General features: G+C 39.3%; 2 protein-coding genes across 2 annotated transcripts in view; one reads left to right on the top strand and one right to left on the bottom strand.

Annotated features, from left to right (window-relative positions):
- LOC146463384 (uncharacterized) overlaps positions 1–20,190 on the top strand; it is a 432,669-nt gene that overhangs the window by 333,813 nt on the left and 78,666 nt on the right. The window lies entirely within an intron of this gene.
- On the bottom strand, positions 17,285–18,412 carry LOC146463386 (uncharacterized). The gene has a single exon (XM_085084488.1). It carries the CDS (start codon positions 18,373–18,375, stop codon positions 17,440–17,442), a length of 936 nt encoding a protein of 311 aa, XP_084940614.1. The 5' UTR covers positions 18,376–18,412; the 3' UTR covers positions 17,285–17,439.

Genomic DNA, 20,190 nt, shown 5'->3' with positions numbered 1-20,190 from the left:
GGTTTTATCAAAAGCAGCGCGCGTACGCTAGATTTCCCTGAAGGCACTCGCGAAACATGGCAGTAACCTTGTTTTGGGTCTTAGGCCCGGTTCATACGTCGAACTTAACATGAGCCAAACCTAATACCTATTAAGGTCGACCCAAATAATTAAGTTCGGCAGTTGATTCAGACGTCGAACCTAACTGAAGTCGAACTTAATTAAAGCTATAGTGAGAAAGTAGATTTTCGTGGTCAGCGGCTGTTGTTTTTACTCAACAAGATTCAAAATGGCGGGAAAGATGAATTTTTTCTCAGCTGCTTTCCGTCTCACATATAAGGTAGTAGCCCCACGCAAATTTGCGTGTATTCACGCGGGTTTATGACGTGGGGGGGAGCAATTTTTTCTAAAAATAGATTTTTTTTGGTACAACTCATGGGACGCGTGAAACCCACGCTTACGGTCTCCATCCCTGATTATGGCTCCTGTATTTACTTATCTGAGTTGTTTTAGGTTAGGCACAGAAGGGCGATATTCCATAACAAACCTCAAAATGTTTCTGCGGGATTTTAGTTTGTTTTGTAGTGCCGACATTTTTTCGCGGAGGTTGACTTCTGAAAGAGTTTTACTATAAGGTTATAGAGGTAACCTCTGAAGCGTAATCTCTGTTTTAATAGAGTAATGTTTTCTTCAAATGTTGTTTTTGAAGATTTTGTTCTGAGAAGTCTTGACGCTTCGCCTTTGATATAGCCTGTATTGGAAAGTTTCTGTCGGGCGGGTTTGAAGTGCGTGTGCACTTCAAGAATAGATTCTTTTTTTTTTTTTATCTTTCGCATCTCAGACAAGTATATTCAGTTGTTTCGAAACAAGAAGAACAAGCACATTCCTCTTTTCCCGCCATCTTGTTCAGAATGAAGTCCTTTGCGCACATGCCAAGTCGAAGGAATGCACAGACCTCTGGGATAGATATAATTTATATAATTTATAGGTAATGTATGCATTTGGCTCGGCACATGAAAAGTTCGACGTCTGAATCGAAGTGAAACTTTTGCCGTTCTATTCGACTGGCGCAGTCGAATAGAACGGCGGGTCGACCCAAATACAAATATGTCGATCCTAACTAACTCATACGTCGATCCTTACATGCGCCGAACCAAATGATTAGGTTCGGCTCATGTAAAGTTCGACGTATGAACCGGGCCTTATTGTTCCTATGTACAACATTTCATAAACAAGACAATCCCATTTCGTGCTACACTTTTTGAGCATTCTAAATTGGCTCTCATTGGTTAAGCCAATGTTGCCATGGGCATCTCTCAGATGGCGACCAATGGCAGAGTATCGATGATCAGCAATGCGTTGAAACAAATGACGCGTCGTATATCCGACGTAATTTGAATCACACAAATCACATTTAAAACAATAAACAACGCTATGCTGATTTACGATGCGTCGCTTGATCTCTTTAAGCTTTAGGTCTTGCTCAAGTTTCTTACTGGTGTAGATTGGTTGTACATCAATGCCGAATTTTGAACTGAGATCGCGCTTTGTCTTTTGACTATGTTCGCTGAGACTTGACCTTTGAACGGAATACTGACTCTTAAAGTTTCATCAGATTTTGTCTCAGTATCTGGTGTAGAGGAATAACCACATTTGTTGATGATACAATTCACCAAAGAACTAGGGTAACCAAGGTGATGAAACATATTGTCATTAATCATGCGAAAATGTGTCAGCTAGCATTTTTGCAAGGGCCAAGACTAGCTCGTAAATTCGGGGAATGAGGCGTTGCCTAAAATTTCCAACAACTTAAATTTACAGCTTAGGCATCCAATACAGATCAATCTGTATCAGTTGAAAATATGATCCGTGAACAGAGCAAACAGCGTTTTAAATAATTTGCTTAAATTTTCTCGTTGGGTTTGCAAAGAAAGATAACATCATGATAATTTCATTCTTTCTGCTAATGGTTTCACATGACACGAATACAACAGGCGTCAAAAGAAAACCATTCGAAGACAAGTTCCACATAAAATGGCTTTTCCATTTTGTCAAAAAATAAAAGCTAAAATATGTGAAGTGTTGAGGAAATTGGATTTCATATGACCTCAACATGAATTACAAGTTAATTGATGAAGTAAAGTTGAAAAATACCAGCAGTGAGCATTACAAGAACAGCATTAACTCGTCCACAGCCATACCACTGTATCATTCCGGCACTGTTCGACGTTACTTCAATTCAATTCTTATAAAACATTTCTATTAAGTGGGAGTTACACCGGAGGGCCATTTTTCCGCTCGTTCGCGTTTCAAGCAATCCAAAAACTCTCGTGGATCATCATATCGTGAATCTGTTTTGTGGGGTATATTTTGGGTGATTTTTGGGTTTATTTGGGAGGAGTAGTTTTTTTCTAGAAAGATTGGTAAAATAAAGAGAAATAAAAAATTTTGAGGATTTAGTGAAGTTTTGAAATTGGTATTTGTAGTTAATAATTAATTGACGGATACCAAGTTAGTCCACTAGCAACCTGCTCTTGCGTGGGTATCAACTGTCTATTAGTGTTCTAAAATCATTTTCTTTTTTCTATTCCTTCTTAAAATCCTCTTCAAATTTCATTCAAATTTAGCTGTATTGCCTCCTTAAAGGGGGACAAGAACATAGATTTCTTAACATTTACATCGAATTTACAGTGCCAGATACATTTATTTGAAGTAGATACGAGTAAAAACGCGCCTTTTAACATGCTAATATAACAATTGGGGAAGAGTTACTGGGCGCAGAGTCTCTGCACAGTCCCACCCTCACCGGTCCACCCGCACTAGGGAGCTCTTAAAAACCTGATGAGGCTAAAAACATATATATAAGACGCGACGGCGTTTTTTCCTTTCATGTGGGACACATGTTCTTAGATGTGCACGAGGTGCTGCCTCGTTTTGGTGCGAAGCTTGTTTTCGTCCTATAACGTCATAAAATTACTGTTTTCATTCACAAATCTAGTAGGTCTTGAACTCATGGATTTCTTAGCATGTTTTAGGTTGATGTCGATCACATCAAGGATTTTCTTGAAAATGTTCGTCTTAAACTTATGTATTCAAATTAAATGAGGTCTCTTGAGTTGTTTTTGTGAAAAACATTGAACGTGTGGGGCCTAGTTAAAAGAGCAAACTTTAGTATGCCTGCACAGCATAGGACAACGGAAAATTATTTTTGACGCACACCGGTCAGATGCTCTTGAAGCTAAGTCATACACGCGTTTCCTGAGCTACAATCCTAGCCAGAAATGTTGAGACGACTTCCAAAACTAAACACGAAATACGTCCACGCCTCCCCGACTACATGCAATGTTGTCATGTTGCTGTGTTTGTAGACCGACCCGAATGATTCCAGCGGCTTTAAGGAGGGGGGGGGGGGACTTCCAAAAATTCGCAACGACAGCACTAGTTTATGGCAACTGATTCTAGACATCAGTCTACGACACAAATAACCACAAATGCACACTGTCAACACTATTTTCTTATCTACCTCAGAAAATATTAGCCATGATTGTAGGTTATATAATTTGTATAAAACAGTGTCAGAAGGTTCCAGCAGTGCAGTGCACTGCGATCTGTTAAATATGACCTGGCTTGTAGGAGATTTTAGTTTATAGATTTTTATTAGCCTTAGACACACAATACAATATATATACAGTACTACGAACTGCTTACAATACTTACAAAGTCACAATACTTACTATACTAACCGTATACAATCATGCTATACTTACAATACTAATAATACTTACAGTGTTCACAATACAAATAGCTTGTAGGAGATCTGTTCAGCCAACGAGAGTTCGGAATTACGACGTACTTCAACATTTTGAGAAATAGTTAAGAAGTAGGTTGACAGTTCTGTTGTGTTGTAGGTACTTGAGTGACAACCAACTCAAGAGCCTGCCCCGAGGTATCTTTGATCACAATAAAGGGCTGTGGGAACTGTAAGTGCAACTTTTCTTTAATATGAGCATGTTGTGGAGAGTAGATGGAGGAAATTATCGAGGATGGGGAATTAAAAAAATATAACAATAGTGTGTAACAACTCCATGCGATAAATTTTGTTTTTCCGCAGCTAATAACCTTGAAATAAATAAATCGAATTTGTTTAACAAGGCTCTTAGATTCCGAATCGAGTTAGAATTTGGAAATGATTGTTTTTGAGGAGATCAAAAAGAAATACCGAAGTACACCCGGAGGAAAACCGCTCAGACAAAGTACGACAACAAACTCACCCCTTACATGACGCGAAGTCCGAGACTGGTAACCCACATTAATGGATTCCGTTTCAATTTAATTGGATTCTTCCTGTTACATTTAAGGCTGTCTTGTTGGTAAGCGATATCGGCTCCATACGGAATGAAATTGCAAATCAACATATTTACAGCAATTCCAACGTAAAACAATATAATTCAATACAATTTAAAAATTAATGGAAGTGTGTTATATGTAATCCGTTTAGAGGCTGATTATATGAGCCGGGCTGGCACAGTTAATGCGGTGGGTTTGTTTTTAAACCAGATGAGTGTTCCATGTGGGTTCCCTGAGCCCAAATATTAACTATGCTAACCGTGATGAGGTGTAACATCGACGGTTTCTAATCCTTGGACTGACCACTTACATTGGTCGATTCTTCTACCAATGTTTGGGCAGCTTTTGCTGAGTGTGTGCCTGTGGTCTTTCAGTGTATGAAGTGGTTAAGTATATAACCAAGCTTAGCTACTTTTCTGGTAAATGTACAGTGACCAATAGCAGTTCTTTTCTTTGTGAGCCCTTTTGTGACAGACGCCCCCATCCCAACCCACCCCTCCCTACCTCTACAGTTATTGGCACAAGTTAGAAGAACAAAACAAACAAACAAACAAACAAACAAAACAACCAAAACAAACCAAAAGAACAAACAGATATACCAAGAGCAAACAGATATAAGCAAAATAGTTATTTTAAAAAAGCAATAACAACAACAACAACACAGCACGATATGTTGTAAGCCTTATGTACAACATATCGTTCGCGGTTGTTTCGCGGCGAGGTAACTTGTCTCATTCATCCGATGAAAAGCAAAGAATGGCGGCTTGTAACTCAGGCAACATTTCCAGCAACATAACTGGATGGAATATATTACACGATCTGAAACTCTTTGTTTTATTTCTTAAGACACTGGCTTTTGTAGGATAAGACCACTGGTAACCCAAGCTCTATTGACCTTTAAAATGCTGCAATCATGTACGGAAATTTGAGCGTCACGGTAAATGTTGGGTATTTGGCAAATTATAAGGTTTTTTTATCAAAAAAAAATGTTTCCTATTTAAAGGCTAAATTTTGATTGTTTTTATCAAAAAAAAATTCACCTATAAAATTTCTTTGCTATTTGTGTCTTGTGCTCTACTTGTGATAAAAACGTTACACCTAAACGTATTTTTTTTCTCAATCCTCTCAAAACAATAGAAGCTCATCCTTTGTAAGTCACTTAATGAGAAGAGTGAAAAAATTCGAAAAGCTGTTTCGAAGTTGCCGTACGTTCTAATTCGTTAGTGTAAACATTTTCTTAATTTTGAATTTTCAAGAAAATACTTTTTAAATTAAACTTTACAGCGTCCTTCGCTCCCTCAAAGGGTAGAGGAATCATTTTAGCTGTTGGACTATAATATTATCCATTCCTTCAAACTAAAATTCTCGGAGACCAGGGATCAGATAATTCGGGCGTGGAAAAATTGGCGACGGACAAATGGACGGGAAAAAAATTCGGCGAAGAGAAGTAAGGATCCCTGAGGACTGACTCTAGTTCCTTACGCCCCAAAAGGTCGAGCCTAGGCTTCCTCCTGATTGGAGAGGAAAATCTTTTTGTATTTTTCTGCCCAATCGGCTAGAAGTATGTCTCCAGTCTGTTTCCTGTTCTGTTACGAAAAATTCGATGTTCTTCACGTTAGATAATTATCAAAGGTGAAGTCAAATTGATATCATCTTTGTCGCTTGGCCGGCAAGGGTGCTACACAGTTTGAGAACCTTGACAAAGTCCACTAAGAACTGAGCGTCAAAGAACAGATCACGTGCAAAATGCACTGCTTCCCTATAAAAAGGACTTTGCAATCCATTTTGTTGTTCGTGAAAGGTAGAAAAACATTTTTGTTTAAAGGTCTAAAGGAATTAAATTATTTTCACAGGTGACTGGTCCCAAATCGGCGCGAATTAGGCCTCCGTTTTCTCTCATAAGGACTATTTCTCTAGAGTGTTTCAGAAAAGGAACTCAAATCTAAAGCACTTTCAGCGTAGGAACGTATTTTAGTGTTTCTTCCCGACTTACCGCCACTTAAAAAATCGACAAGCTTAAGAATTAGCTAAAGGCGGCCAAGGACCTAAATAATAGATAGAAAGTTTCCTTGTTGACACTAATAAGAACTTAACTGATGAGACCGAGATGAGAATAAACTTTGCTAACTAATTCAAGAGTTGCGTCTTGATAGTCAAGCGGAAGTTTTGAGAAAAGAGACAAATACAAACGCGGATGCTGAAGTTTACAAGGTTTATTCTGATTCAGCACTCTAATCAATGGGCTAATTTAAAGGGCGTGAGTTCACAAGATATAACACGCATAACGATCAACTGCTAACACCAACAATAACACCAACAGGCCATAACATAGCCACGAAAGAGAAAAGTGTCCAAGACGTCAAAATCCAGGCCTTCCTCGTAAACGCTGCCAGACGAAGACCACAAGAGATTAGAACTTACATAGAAAGAATTGCAGAGAATTGCGGCCCGAAATAATTACCAACAGGGATCGCCTGTCACACTGATAGACAGGCAGGAAAATCGCAGCTTACTAAACAGCACAGAAACCGTGAATAGATGACGAAATGAGGCCCACAACCTTGGTGAAAGACTGTCAACGAATGGAAATTATAATATTGCAGTCTTCCAGGCAGTCCCCCAGAGAAAATGTCCACTTCAATAGCAAATCTTGAGAACTTCGCATCCTAAGAGAAGAGAAAAGGATTCTCAAAAAAGGTTCTTATAAAAAAAAACAGAGTGTACACTTAGTACAACAGCCAAGATCAGCCAGGAGTCAGAAACAGTAAGGGTCGCCCATGAGATTTACAGCAATGTAGACCACGTCAAGCAGAACTGTTACTAACGTGGTTAACCTTAACTCAGAGCTAATAACCACAGAATTCCCCGCCAAGTCATCAACAAGGGCCGCACATGACTCCCAAATCGTGAGGACGTGACACTCCGCGCTCCGCTCCTAAGCTTTTTTTTTTTCTTTATCCTGGCGAGCATGAGCAAAACTTTACGGCCACGGAAAGGGGCAGCCGATTTACAAGAAGAAATGCCGACTAATAGCAATTTAGAAGAATTAATTGGTCAAGAGCCTGGCAGGGAAAATCGACAAGCTTGATACAGATAGCCAAAGCCGCCATGATGTCCTGTGCGTTAAACTTCAGCAACACGAGTCCATAACAGCTAACTTGTCGGGCGAGATTAACGCCTTAAAGCAAGGTCTTAAATTCAGTAATAAAGAAGTCGAGATGGAAAAGGTTACTTTGAGTGATAAACGAGACTCTGCTCTCGTTGCCACTTTAGGTAAAACGGTAAAGATCGAATGTTTTTGGAAAACTGGAGACCGATTTCATTACAATGTAGTCAATGTTGACTCCAAGCTTGCTTCTAAGGTCATTGCCAACAGAATAAAAACCGTTCTTCCTCAAATAATCCACTATAATCAATCCGGTTTTATCAAGAGTAGATTAATTGGAGAGGTGGCTCGCTCAATCCTCGACATTATAGATTACAGTGAATCGTTAAAGTTGCCTGGTATTCTACTGTTTATAGATTTTGAAACTGAGGTCTTTGACTATATTGAATGGGATTTTCTTTATCAACCACAAGAGGCCTTTAATTTTGGTCCGACCCTGATGAGATGGATTAAAATCTTCTACAATATCCTCTCAAGTTTTGTTATAAATAATGGGTTATTTTCCAAGCCTTTTAAGTTAGAAAGAGGTGCAAGGCAAGGCGACCCTTTGTCACCCTATCTATTTTGTGTGGCAATTGAAATTTTGGCTATATCTCTTCGGACAAATGAGCACGTTGAAGAGGGTCTATTATAGGGGGTCGTACATTCCGTAAACCGCCATATTTCGTTCCTTCGAAACCGCAAACCGCTTTCGTTCTCTTCTAAAAACCGACACCGCCCTACAGGTAAGACGATTATCCTCAAAACCGATCTTTTAACAGCACGTAGCAAATTCTTTGCGATGTATTAGCGCTATAATGGTATTTCTCCTCACAAAGACCACAAGATCTTAAGAACAGAGCAAATTGTTTCTATAACTCCACTCAGTAACCAGCGAACAAAAGGTTTTGACGTCTAATGGGCTGTTCACAAACATAAAGATTGCTCGAGATCGATGTTTATAACGAATTGTAAAAGTGCAAGTCTTAAGGGCTGGGTGTGTTGTCTGTTCTTATGTGGTCGTTCTAACATGGATTTATGGACAAAACAAGCTTGTGAAATTTACGTTACCTTTACCGCTCAGTCTTTTGAGCCTCTTAAATGCGTGTACCTTAGGCCTAGGGCAAACGTCGAATCTTAGTCGAACTTAATTCGTCGAACCTATTAATTTTGAAATAGGCGCATGAATGGTGCGACGTTTGCCGCAATTAAGTTAGACTCAAATTAATTGGTTCGACTCCAGCATAAGTTCGACTTGCCAAGTCGGATAATGCGACAGTGGTTCGGCGTTACAGCAAACGCCGTTCTAAACACGCGCTGAACTCAATTCATAAATCATGCAAATTACAAAATAATTGATTCAAATGTGATGAACTGCGCAAAAGTCACAAAAATACCGACTCCCCCATCTGCCAAACGCTATTTCCCCCCCTGACGAGCATGCGCTGTACAAAGGCAATTTCGCGACCAGAAATGGCGAGCTATCGAAAGTCATTGCTGACATCGCACAGCGTGATGGAAATGTGTTTTTCGTGTTTCTTGAACACTAAATATAAATGATTGAAATGCGAATTGCCTATTTGCAATAAATGCTCAGTGTTTGAGTTTTCTCTTTCTATTTTTCGCAATTAATTGCCAAAGAAAAGCCCGACGAGCACTGTATCTAGGCATTTCGCTAGCAAGTCCTAGCAGTAACTAGCCGCGCATTGAGTGAATAGGGACCTTACGAATGCAAGACGGTGACGCCAACGCAAACGTCATTTGAAAGTATAACTTTATTTCATTTGTGCTACTTCGCGATTATTTTAACTCATTCAACTTGTATACACAAACGACAAACTAGCCAGGAACCAAATTGGTAGGAGTACCGTTCAAGTTAAGGAAGAGAATGAAACATTCACTCCCGTGGGTTCACGTTCTCCACAAAACCTTAAATTTGGTCATTTCGCGTTGTTGTTTTGCAGAGGACGACAAAGAAATTTAAAACGCACGTGCAGAACGATTGTTTTTGCTCATTAAGCCTTTTGTGTTGTGGCTTTGTCGTCGCCGTCGCCGTGGTGTTTTCGTAAGGTCCCTGGCTAATAGCACGGGGACACGTGCTTATTTCCGTGTTTCACAAAGTGCAACTTGTGAATTAGGGTCTACGCAGGTTCGACGTTTGCTACCACACTGGAATTAAGTCGACTCTTTGTCGAACCTATTTTTAATAAATTCGACGCGACTTAGATTCGACGTTTGCCCTAGGCCTTAGTGCCAACCGTTTTTCTTTGGCATGGAAAAATGAAATACAACTTTTATTTTTGTTTTCCGTTTTCCTACAATATTGAAAAACGGAATTCAAAGTTCTTTTTTCGTTTTTCTTTTTTTTACGACTTTGGAAAACGGAATTCCAATTTCCATTTCCGTTTTTCGTTTTTTTTCGACTTTGGAAAACGGAATTCCAATTTCCACTTCCGTTTCTCGTATTTTGTTTTCCCACGACATTGGAAAACGGAATTCGAAGTTCCATTTTTGTATTTCGTTTTTCTATAGCGTTAAAAACGGATTTGATTTTTCTTTTTTCGTTTTCGTATGGCATTGAAAAAAACGAAAAACCGAATTTTCGATTTTCATTTTTTAAGAATGAGACTCCAATCGGAAGTGAAACTGACGTTCACCCGGCAACAACAACAACAACAACAACAACCAATCACGATACAACAGCTTCCCGCCCAATGTTTTCTTTAGCAGTTGATAGTTCTTGGGCTAGCTTTGATCGCGTTCGTGTTCACTTTTATATTTAATATAAGTCTTAATACTTTAATACTAGCAATGGCAGAGGAGGATTATTTGATATTTTTCACCGGTGAGGGAGAACAAAGAGTCGAAAGAAGAATCAAAAAATCACAAGTGACTAAAGAAAGGTTGGCACAAATGATTGGGGTAGGTCATAACGCAGAAGCTTTAACCGTAGGGAGCTTAAGCAACGACGACGGCAACGGCAATAGCCTGTGAACAGGCTCCCGTAGCCGGACAGGGCGAAGAGGAAAAGGCGAAGGAAAAGGCCGCGAGCGATGCAAGCCGAGTGAACCCCTCTCGGCACAGTTTCCCCTAGCACAGTTTTCGTCCTATCCCCAACCGTAGCCTGTTCACAGGCTACAACGGCAACGAAAATGTCACCTGAAAATATGCCTTTATTTCATTATTTTGTGCTACTTCGCGATTATTTCATCTCGCTCAACTTTTACAAAAATGGTGAACTATCCAGGAATCAAATTGGTAGGAGTGGCGTACAAGTTAAGAAAGTCCAGAAAATAAAAAAATTCACCGTCGTACGTTCACGTTCTCTACAAAACCTTAAATGTGGTCATTTCACGTTATAGTATTGCAGAGGACGGCAAAGAAATGTACCAAAATGTAAGACGCACGTGCAGAGCGATTGTTTTTGCTCATTTAACCTATTGTTTTGCGGCGTTGTCGCTGCCATCGCCGTCGTCGTTGCTTAACCTCCCTAAAGTTAAAGCTTCTGCCTTATGACTTACCCCAAACATTTGAGCCAACTGTTCTGTAGTCACTTGTAATTTTTTTAGTGTTCTTTCGACTCTTAGTTCTCCTTCGCCGGTGAAAAATATCAAATAATCCCCCTCTGCCATTGCTAGTATTAAAGTATTAAGACTATAAAAGTGAACACGAGCGCGATCGAAGCTAGCCCAAGAACTATCAACTGCTGTAGAAAACATTGAGCGGGAAGCTGCAGGGCTGTCATTAAGAGGCGGGGGCCGGGGATTTCCCCCGGTTACTAAGAACGTCGCCCCCAGCTATTTTCATAAGAAAATAGAAGAAAAATATAACCAAAAGAAATTCCTTGCTGTTTGATTCCCCGCCTACTTGTTGTATTTATCCAGCAACTTGAAATCTTAGTGACAGCCCTAAAGCTGTTGTATCGTAATTGGTTGTTGTCGTTGTTGTTGTTGTTGTTGTTGTTGTTGTTTTTTTCTTTTATTATTTACAGGTGAACGTCAGTTTCACTTTTGTTTGGAGTCTCATTCTTAAAAAATGAAAAGCGAAAATTCGATTTTCGTTTTCCTGTCCCATACGAAAACGAAAAAGAAAATTCAAACCCGTTTTAATGCTATAGAAAAACGAAATACAAAAATGAAAGTTCGAATTCCGTTTTCCAATGTCGTAGGAAAACAAAATACGAAAAACGGAAGTGGAAATTGGAATTCCGTTTTCCAAAGTCGAAAAAAACGGAAATGGAAATTGGAATTTCGTTTTCCAAAGTCGTAAAAAAACGAAAAACGGAAATAGAACTTTGAATTCCGTTTTTCAATATTGTAGGAAAACGGAAAACAAAAATAAAAGTTGTATTTCATTTTTCCATGCCATAGAAAAACGGTTGGCACTAAGGTACACGCATTCTCTTAACTCTGTTTGAATAACCGCCACAAAAACACGCAAAAACTGAAAACCGCGAGCTAAATTTATGATTTCTCGCAACTGCACGATAGTTTCTTAACCGTAAACCGCCAGATGAATGTGAATGAAACCGCAAACCGGCGCTCAAAATTGGCTTAAGCCGCCAAACCGCCACACTATAATAGACCCTCGTTGAAGGTATAACAATCGATAATGACGAAATTAAAAAACGTTAACTCTTATATGCTGATGATATGACTGTTACTCTGGCGAACACCTCTTCTGTAGAAATCTTCATGCAAATCTTGAACAATTTTGAAAAATGCTCTGGTTTAAAAATGAATGTTTCAAAAACTAAACCGATGTGGATTGGGGCAAATAATAATTCATCAGAGCAACCTCTGGGCCTTGAGTGGTGTACTGGAGTTAAAACGCTAGGAATTTACTTCTCGTGTGACCAAGGAGAGGTCATAAAACAAAACTTTCAAGAAAGATTAAGTGACATTCAAAAAACGAGGGGTTTATCCTTGTTTGGCAAAGTGACCATTATAAAATCTTTCCCTATACCAAAGCTTTTATATGTTTCTACAATATTGGAAACCCCACAAGAAATTATTAAACAGATGGAGAGGATGGTATATAATTTTTTGTGGAAAGGTCCAGATAAAGTGACCAGACTCTCAGCCATTAACTCGCTGAAGAACGGTGGCCTGAATCTTACGGATCATGAAACCCAAATTAAAGCAATAAGGCTGTGAGTCCTGGATTTCACGGGTTCTTGATGCGCGGGTAAGTCCATGGAAGTTCGTATTTTACGTTTAATTTTAAAAAATATGGAGGAACTCTGCTCTTAAAATTCAATTTTGATGTAAGAGATCTCAATTTAAGTTTAAACGGTTTTTATCAGGAGCTACTTGACTGGTGGGCAGATTTTAGAAATGCTTTCTCTGATATTAATTATGCTCTTTATGTAAAATGGAAAAATAAAGAGATAAGAATTGATAAAAAATCTATTTTTTATAAAAAATATGCAGAATGTGAAATTCTTTATTTAAATGATCTATTATTTAGTTTGGATAATGTACGCTCTTTTGAATGCCTAAAGAATGAGGGGCTTGATTATAACGTTTTGACATGGTCTGCCTTACGGTTGTCTGTGCCTAAGGATAGGCTTTCCTCTTACCCACCGGTGGAATTTGATCCTATGGCTTTCAAATATAATAATACGGAATTCGATGCGCACTCAGCTAAATCTAAACAGTTTTACTCACTGCTGATTGCTAATAAAGCTAAATACCCGAATAGATTCAAAACTTTGTCAGCCGATTTGGAAATTTCAGACCCGTTTCAGGAGATGTTTTCGATTCCCTATAACGCAGCAGGTGAAACTTTTGTTTGGTCTTTTCAGTATAAATTACTAAATAACATCTTGTTTACAAATACCAAATTATTTAAAATTGGGTTAATTGAGATAGAGAAGTGTTCTTTCTGCGCAATTTACAAAGTACCATCTCTTTTATGACTGCTCCTATGCGCGCGCTTTTTGGAACAGATTTTGCAATTGGCGGTATAATTTTCGGAGTAAAAATTTAAGCCTATCTTTAAAAGATGTTATAGTTGGCATTTTAAATAGAAATGACCTACTAAATTATCTGATAATTTTAGGTAAACTATGTATATGGGAGTGTAGAAGAAACAAAACAATCCCAAAATTGGATTTGTTTCTACACAAAGTAGAAGCCAAAAAGGAGAGTAAAGGGTTCATTGTCTTGAGAAATAAGAAGCTTCACGATTTTAGGAAAAGATGGGAACCATTATTATAATAACTTTTGTTGTGATACTACGCGGAGAAAATATGTGTATGGCTCATTCAAATTCTGTACTGTCATTTTCTAATTGAAGTATCTGCATTGTGTCTGTGATCTTTTGTGTTGTCTACCTCTCTAAAATATATATTTAAGTCAGGAGAATAAATTGTAATAGGGGTAGCATTGTAAGCATTGTAAGCCACAGTCAGCCCAAGCTCAATATCAGAGAACCGTTGAATTATAAAGATTTATATGGGAATACAACGGACTTGTGTAAAATGGTAGAAAATAACAGTTTTTTGTCAATAAAGTCAACTTACCCTGTTTCTTCTTGTATTTTTTGTCATTAACCAGCTTTTCAAGCCGGTTCGAAGCGATTTCGGCGAGTTCACGGCGTCATTCGGGTTTCCATTGTTAAGTGTAACGAAAGGCCGAACTCTATTTCAGCCATACCCGAAGCGTGAAACGGAATAAATCCGTTGAAATCATCCCTAGTGTCCCAATTTCTTCATAGAATCAAAGTAGAGATGAATACCTATCCTTCCAGCGCATTTCCGACTCAAAAATGGGTCAACATAACGACTGAAGGTCAGCGCCATCTTGGGGCAGGTATTGCGTCGCAAGAATACAAAGATCAGTATTGCAAGGAGAAGGTTCGTGCATGGAAAGAGGAAATCGAACGTCTCTCTGAAATAGCGACGAGCCAGCCCATGCGGCGTATATTGCTTTCACAAAAGGCTACAAGTCGAAGTTTAACTACTTCATGCGCACAATTGACTCGTTTGAAGTTTATGTCGATCCAATCCAGGAAGTGATTGAAGATTTACTACTCTCCACTTTGTTCGGTCAATCAGAGCCTCTCCCTAACGAGGTGTACAGACTTGCGACCTTAGCAACGGGTCAAGGGGGTCTAGGCATTTCTGATCTGAAATCCGAGGCACCGCAACAGTTTGCTGCCTCGAGACTAATAACCACCGCGCACGTAGATTCTATTACTTCACAGAGTTCCATCATGGTGCCAGGAGAAAGATCTACGGAGGAGCTAAAGAGGCACCAACAATCACTTAAGAGCCGGCAAGTGCCAAAGAGAAAATGGATAGCATTGATTCAAGCCTCTCCCCAGGCCTGCTGCGTCTGGTTAACCAATCGAGGGACAAGGGCGCAAGTTCTTGGCTGAATTTGATGCCACTCGCAGAGAAAGGTTTAGCCCTCAACAAGCAAGAGTTCAGAGACTCGCTACGCTTGCGTTATGACTTGCCCTTAGTCGATTTACCAAGTCATTGCATATGTGGGGATGAATTCACCGTTAGTCACGTCCTCTCTTGTAAAAAGGGGGGTTTGTAGCGCAAGGACATTCCGGTGTACGAAACTTGTTAACGACATTCATCGACAAGATTTGTAATAATGTCGAAATCGAACCACGCCTTCAACCCCTGGACAACGTGCGATTTAGTTTTAGGAGCGCTGTTACAAGTTCTGAGGCAAGGTTGGACATCAAAGCGGGAGGTTTCTGGGCAAGAGGAGTTACGGCATATTTTGATGTTAGAGTTACGCACGTCAACTTCAAATGTTACAAGAGCAAGCCAACATCGGAAGTGTTCAAAGAGCAAGAAGAAGAAAAGAAGCGCAAGTACCAGCAGCGGGTGTTAGATGTAGAAATGGCTTCGTTTACGCCTTTAGTGTTTGGAACCAATGGCGGAATGGGAAACGAGTGTCAGCGGTTCTTAAAGCATCTCTCAGACAAGATAGCTCAGAAAGACACCGAGCCTTATCATGTTGTAATCACTTGGCTAAGGACACAGACCTCGTTTGAACTCTTAAGATCGGTACATGCATGCGTCAGAGGTTCGCGAACGCCGTTTCGTAGCAATATAGAGCAATCATTAGACTGTGAAATAAATGTCGCTAGTGCGGATATCTGAAATACGTGTCTATATGCTTTTATACTTAGGGCTTTTCATGGACACTGGTTTAGCCGTCATTAGTATAATTCGATTGTATGATCTTAATATCTCTGCATAATGGAATTCTTTATTTTATAGAATTTTGAACTTTTATTATTAATTACATCTTTTTCCTCTTCTTTTATGTATCTTTTATCTATTTTTTTTATGGTAAACAAACGATGCCGGATTTGGAATCGGGCAGTGAGAATCCGACTGCAGGAAGATTCTGCTCTTGAGATGACATATCTGTGTGGCTTTCTACAACGCGCACAGCACTAAATTGTTATAAACTAAGGGCATTTATAATGCTATCAATGAGCGGATGCCAACAAATAGTTTATTTCCCCTGTAAGCGCACCTTTTCTCTTCTAATGACCACTAATCATATTTTTGGGCAAAGCGTGGATGGTAGATGGAGGAAATGGGAATGTGGGATGAAAAATATCACAATGGTATATAATAATTCCACATAATAAATTTGGCTTTCGTTTATAACAAGAGATCGATTAATGTTAAATTCAGTTTGATGTAATATATCTAACACGAGGAAAAATCCGATTAAACACCGCGAAGTAGGTTGGAAAAACCGTACGAGCAGCCAGTTAATTATTGAACCAAGTTCAAGGTGAATTGAAATCGGATGAGACACTCTTTCGAGAGTTTGGTATAACTTATTAAACTATTAATAATTCTTGGAGAAATTCAAACCAAAAGTTCACCAAATTCTGTGATAATTAAGATCACTTTTTCTAAATCTCCTTCACAGCAGTGATTTCTTTGTTTTCACCTCATGAATTGTTAATAAGTTTGAGAATGAGCTCTTATGCCATGGCAGATGTAGAAATCTTGTTATGGCTGATCATGACATTTATCACACTCACCACTTGCACCATTCGTACGACTCGTACCAGCGTAATCTTAACTTTAAAGACTCGAACAAGTGGTGTGTGTTGGACATGACTGATTTGTGCCACTAACAAGTTAACAATTCTACTTCCAAGAAAAGTTCAAGCACATCTCAGCCAGAGTCAACCATTGCTGTCACAGGCCAAGCGGTGAAAATTACCCTTGGCTCAATTGAAACAGAGACTTCTCTACAACCAAACGGGAAACTATCGATGAAACTACTCGAGCCAAATCGAACGTTTCATTTATCGAACTAAGTCGAACTCAATCGAACGATTGGGTTCGATTGAGTTAGCCTGCGAACGCAGACGTATTTCCAGCTGTCGAGATTCTCTTATTTTTCGGCGGAGAGAATCTCGACAAATCAAGTAATCAAGAAAGTAATCAAAACCAATAAAGGAACAGTAACATGAACTAAAAACATAAAAGTTACGATAAGAAAAGTAATTTGTCCTAATTTTCAATTATAGTGGGTTTTTTCTTAAATTGATTGCCATGGTAACATCAAAGGCAATAAACAATAAAGGACCAAATGAAATTTCCCAGATAAATTGTTCAAATGCTTAAATACAGGGGCGGATACAGGGGGGGGGGGGGGTGGATAGGGTGGATATCCACCCCCCCCCCCCCCCCATTTTTCAGTAAAAAAAAATTCGAAATGTCACTTTATTTGAAATAGAAAAGAAAGAAAGAAAGAAAAATTAGCTCTCGTTCATGTCTGGTTGTTGTTACGCCACGTTTCGTCGTCTGCCGCCACTTTTCGCGCAAAAGTTCGCAAGGAAGCCATTTGACAACGCCTAGCTAGTGAGGCGAAGTAAGATTCTGATTGGCTCATCAGTGATAATAATAGAAATGACAGGCCTTCACGGCTCACTGCGTTATGTGGTGTACATTTTTATGAACGCTGCCTTTATATTTTTGCCCTAACGAGCATGTCCTTAAGAGATTGTCCTCTCTTGTAGGATATAATTGGCGGATTTTTGAATATGTTTCTCAGCAAAGGCTGATTTTGTATGAACTTCCAGTTTTGCATCAATATATTTTTAAGGTTACGCACCGATGGGTGGTACGTTGTAACAAAAGGCAAGATTTGTTTACGAGTTAATTTCTTTTGCTGTAGAGCCGACTGTCTTCCGGCGAAGTTGACTTCTGATAACGTTGTCTGTATCATCTTGTGGGGGTATCCGCGCGCTATGAGGCGCGATTTAAATTTGCAGATACTTTTTTCGAACGTTGTTTCAGAAGAATTTGTTCTCAGTAGTCTGAGTGCTTCGCCTTTAATAAAACCTCTTTTAACACCCAAGGGATGGCTCGAGGTAAAATGTGTATACTGAAAGGTTTCAGTAGGCTTGTAATCTGTACGGATGTCAAGGATCGATTCATTTCTGAAACGTTCTCCTTTAAAAATTATTGTGTCGAGAAAGCTAGTCTCATTCTCTGAAATTTCGGCCGTAAATTTAATAGTAGGATGGAATTTGTTAGCTTGTTCAATGAACAGGTTAATTTCCTTTTCGTCACTATCCCACAGTGAGAAAATGTCATCAATAAAACGTTTCCATTCTATTGGTTTTGTTTTGCTTTGACTTATCATTTTTGTTTCAATATCGGCCATAAAGATGTTTGCAAATGCAACGGCCATTTTTGTACCCATTGCAGTTCCATGGGTCTGAAGGTAATTTTTTCCAACAAATTGGAATGAATTTTCCTGAAGGATAAGTTTAAGCATTTCTTTGAGGTAGTGTGACGGTATAGGAGGTTTATTGTTGTGGAATGCCTCGTATGCTGTGCATACTGTTGTAATACCCTCCTCCTGTGGTATATTTGTATACAAGCTTGTTACATCCATTGATACTAAGATAGTATCTTGAGAGACCTTTGTCTTTTCTATGACGTTTACGAAATCCGTTCTATCTTTTAGATACGATTTCTGTTTTTGTGCGATGGGCTGAAGTAATTTGTCCATAAAAGATGATAATCTTTCTGTGGGGCCTTCACAGCCCGAAATTATCGGTCTTCCGACCGGATTTGGTTTGTGGATCTTAGTAAGGGTGTAAAATATTGGTATTCTTGGCGGATCTCGCGTTTGAGAAAACCATTTCTTTGTCAGGTCATCAATGAAGTTATTTTGATGCAATTGTGCGACAAGCTCGTGAACGTTTCCACCGTCATGGGAGTTTGGAGAGGTTTATAATGTTCTCTGTTGTCGAGTTGAATTTGAGCTTCTTGTTTATTTTTTTAGTCAGGGCATTTTCTCTACCACCCCTCAATAAATATGGTCTGCCATCCACCCCCCCCCCCCCCCCCCCCCTTTTGAAATCCTGGATCCGCCCCTGAAATATTACAAAAAGAGTTGTTACTGAGCTTCTAAGTCGTCGCGGCAAGAATTCCTCCCTCCCCCTCCCCCCACCTCGCAGCAGTGCCGGACGAGGACAAATTGGAGATGGGCGAATGGGCAGGAAAAATCTTTGGCTAACAGAAGGAAGGATCTCTGGTAGAGTCTCCTTAAAGGCCAGGATAATACTGGCTCCTGATTGGACAGGAAGATATTTTTGTATATTTTTTTTTTTGCTCAATCGCAAGATGCATAGTCTTTCAAGTCTGCTTTGTGTGTTCTTGCGAAAAGTTGGATTTACTTCACCTCAGGTACCGATTAAAGGTGAAGTGAATTTAATGTCACCTTTGTCGCGAATCAAAGGTGAAGTCAAATTTTATACAATATATAGAGCTACTTTTCTTCAAAGGTGGAGTGAAATACTTTGATACTTTCAAAGCTGAGGTCTAATATAATTTAATATGGTATTTTTTTTACCCGTTCACTTTAGGCGTGTTGTCAAATTTGTGATGGCTTCACACACTTTTAATATCTGTCTGAAGGTGAAATCAAATGTGACAAAAAAAAATCTGACTTTAAACGTTTGACACACGTCAAAGGTGAGGCCAAACTGCGACTAGTGTCATAAGATAGATCAAGTTCAAAGAGCACTTACCCATTATAAAAAAGGACTTTGGGAAGCATTTTGCTGTTCGTGAAAGCTATACACTGGGAAAAAATTATTCAGGTAACGGGGGAACTAACTTTTTTTTTTCCGTGAGTAAGGCGGTTATTTCAATCAGCACTAATACGGAATTTGCCTGATGTAGCGAAATCCCCTAGAGGTTCTGTATTCCAGATTCCAGTCATCTGGATTGCGAATTCCAGCCTCCTTGTTAGCTACTTATGTTTGCGGCTCTTCGACTTATGTTATTTACTGCTCGTTTTCTGTGATCTTGGAAAGAAAGGCACATACCTGTACAGTAACAGTGGACCATTAGTCACGACTCCATTCTGAGGTAAAATTCCGGAATTTAGACGAGAGAAGAGTTAATTCAATGCACTTTCTCTTTTGCAACTTGTGCTTTCCTATGACAAAAGCAAATGGCGAGAATAATTTCAATGTTGAAAATCTCTAATTTAGGGAAAAGGCCCTGAGAACGAGGTTGGTTTCGCGCTCGCCGTTGTGACCGGGAGGACCTGGGTAGGTATTGATCATGCGCAAACGAAATCAATGAACTAATGATTTTGTGGGACAAAGAGAAGAATTTTGTACTTTCCTTGTTCCGATTTGAAAGGTTTTCGCTTCACATCGTCAGAGAAGCCAAAGCTGTGTGTTATTATTATTAT

The sequence above is a fragment of the Pavona decussata genome, unplaced genomic scaffold, assembly GCF_977016875.1.
Source record: "Pavona decussata unplaced genomic scaffold, jaPavDecu1.1 SCAFFOLD_178, whole genome shotgun sequence".
In the NCBI taxonomy this organism is placed as follows: Eukaryota; Metazoa; Cnidaria; class Anthozoa; order Scleractinia; family Agariciidae; genus Pavona; species Pavona decussata.
The sequence above is the reverse complement of the archived record's forward strand: the minus strand, read 5'-3'. Positions and strand labels throughout refer to the sequence as shown.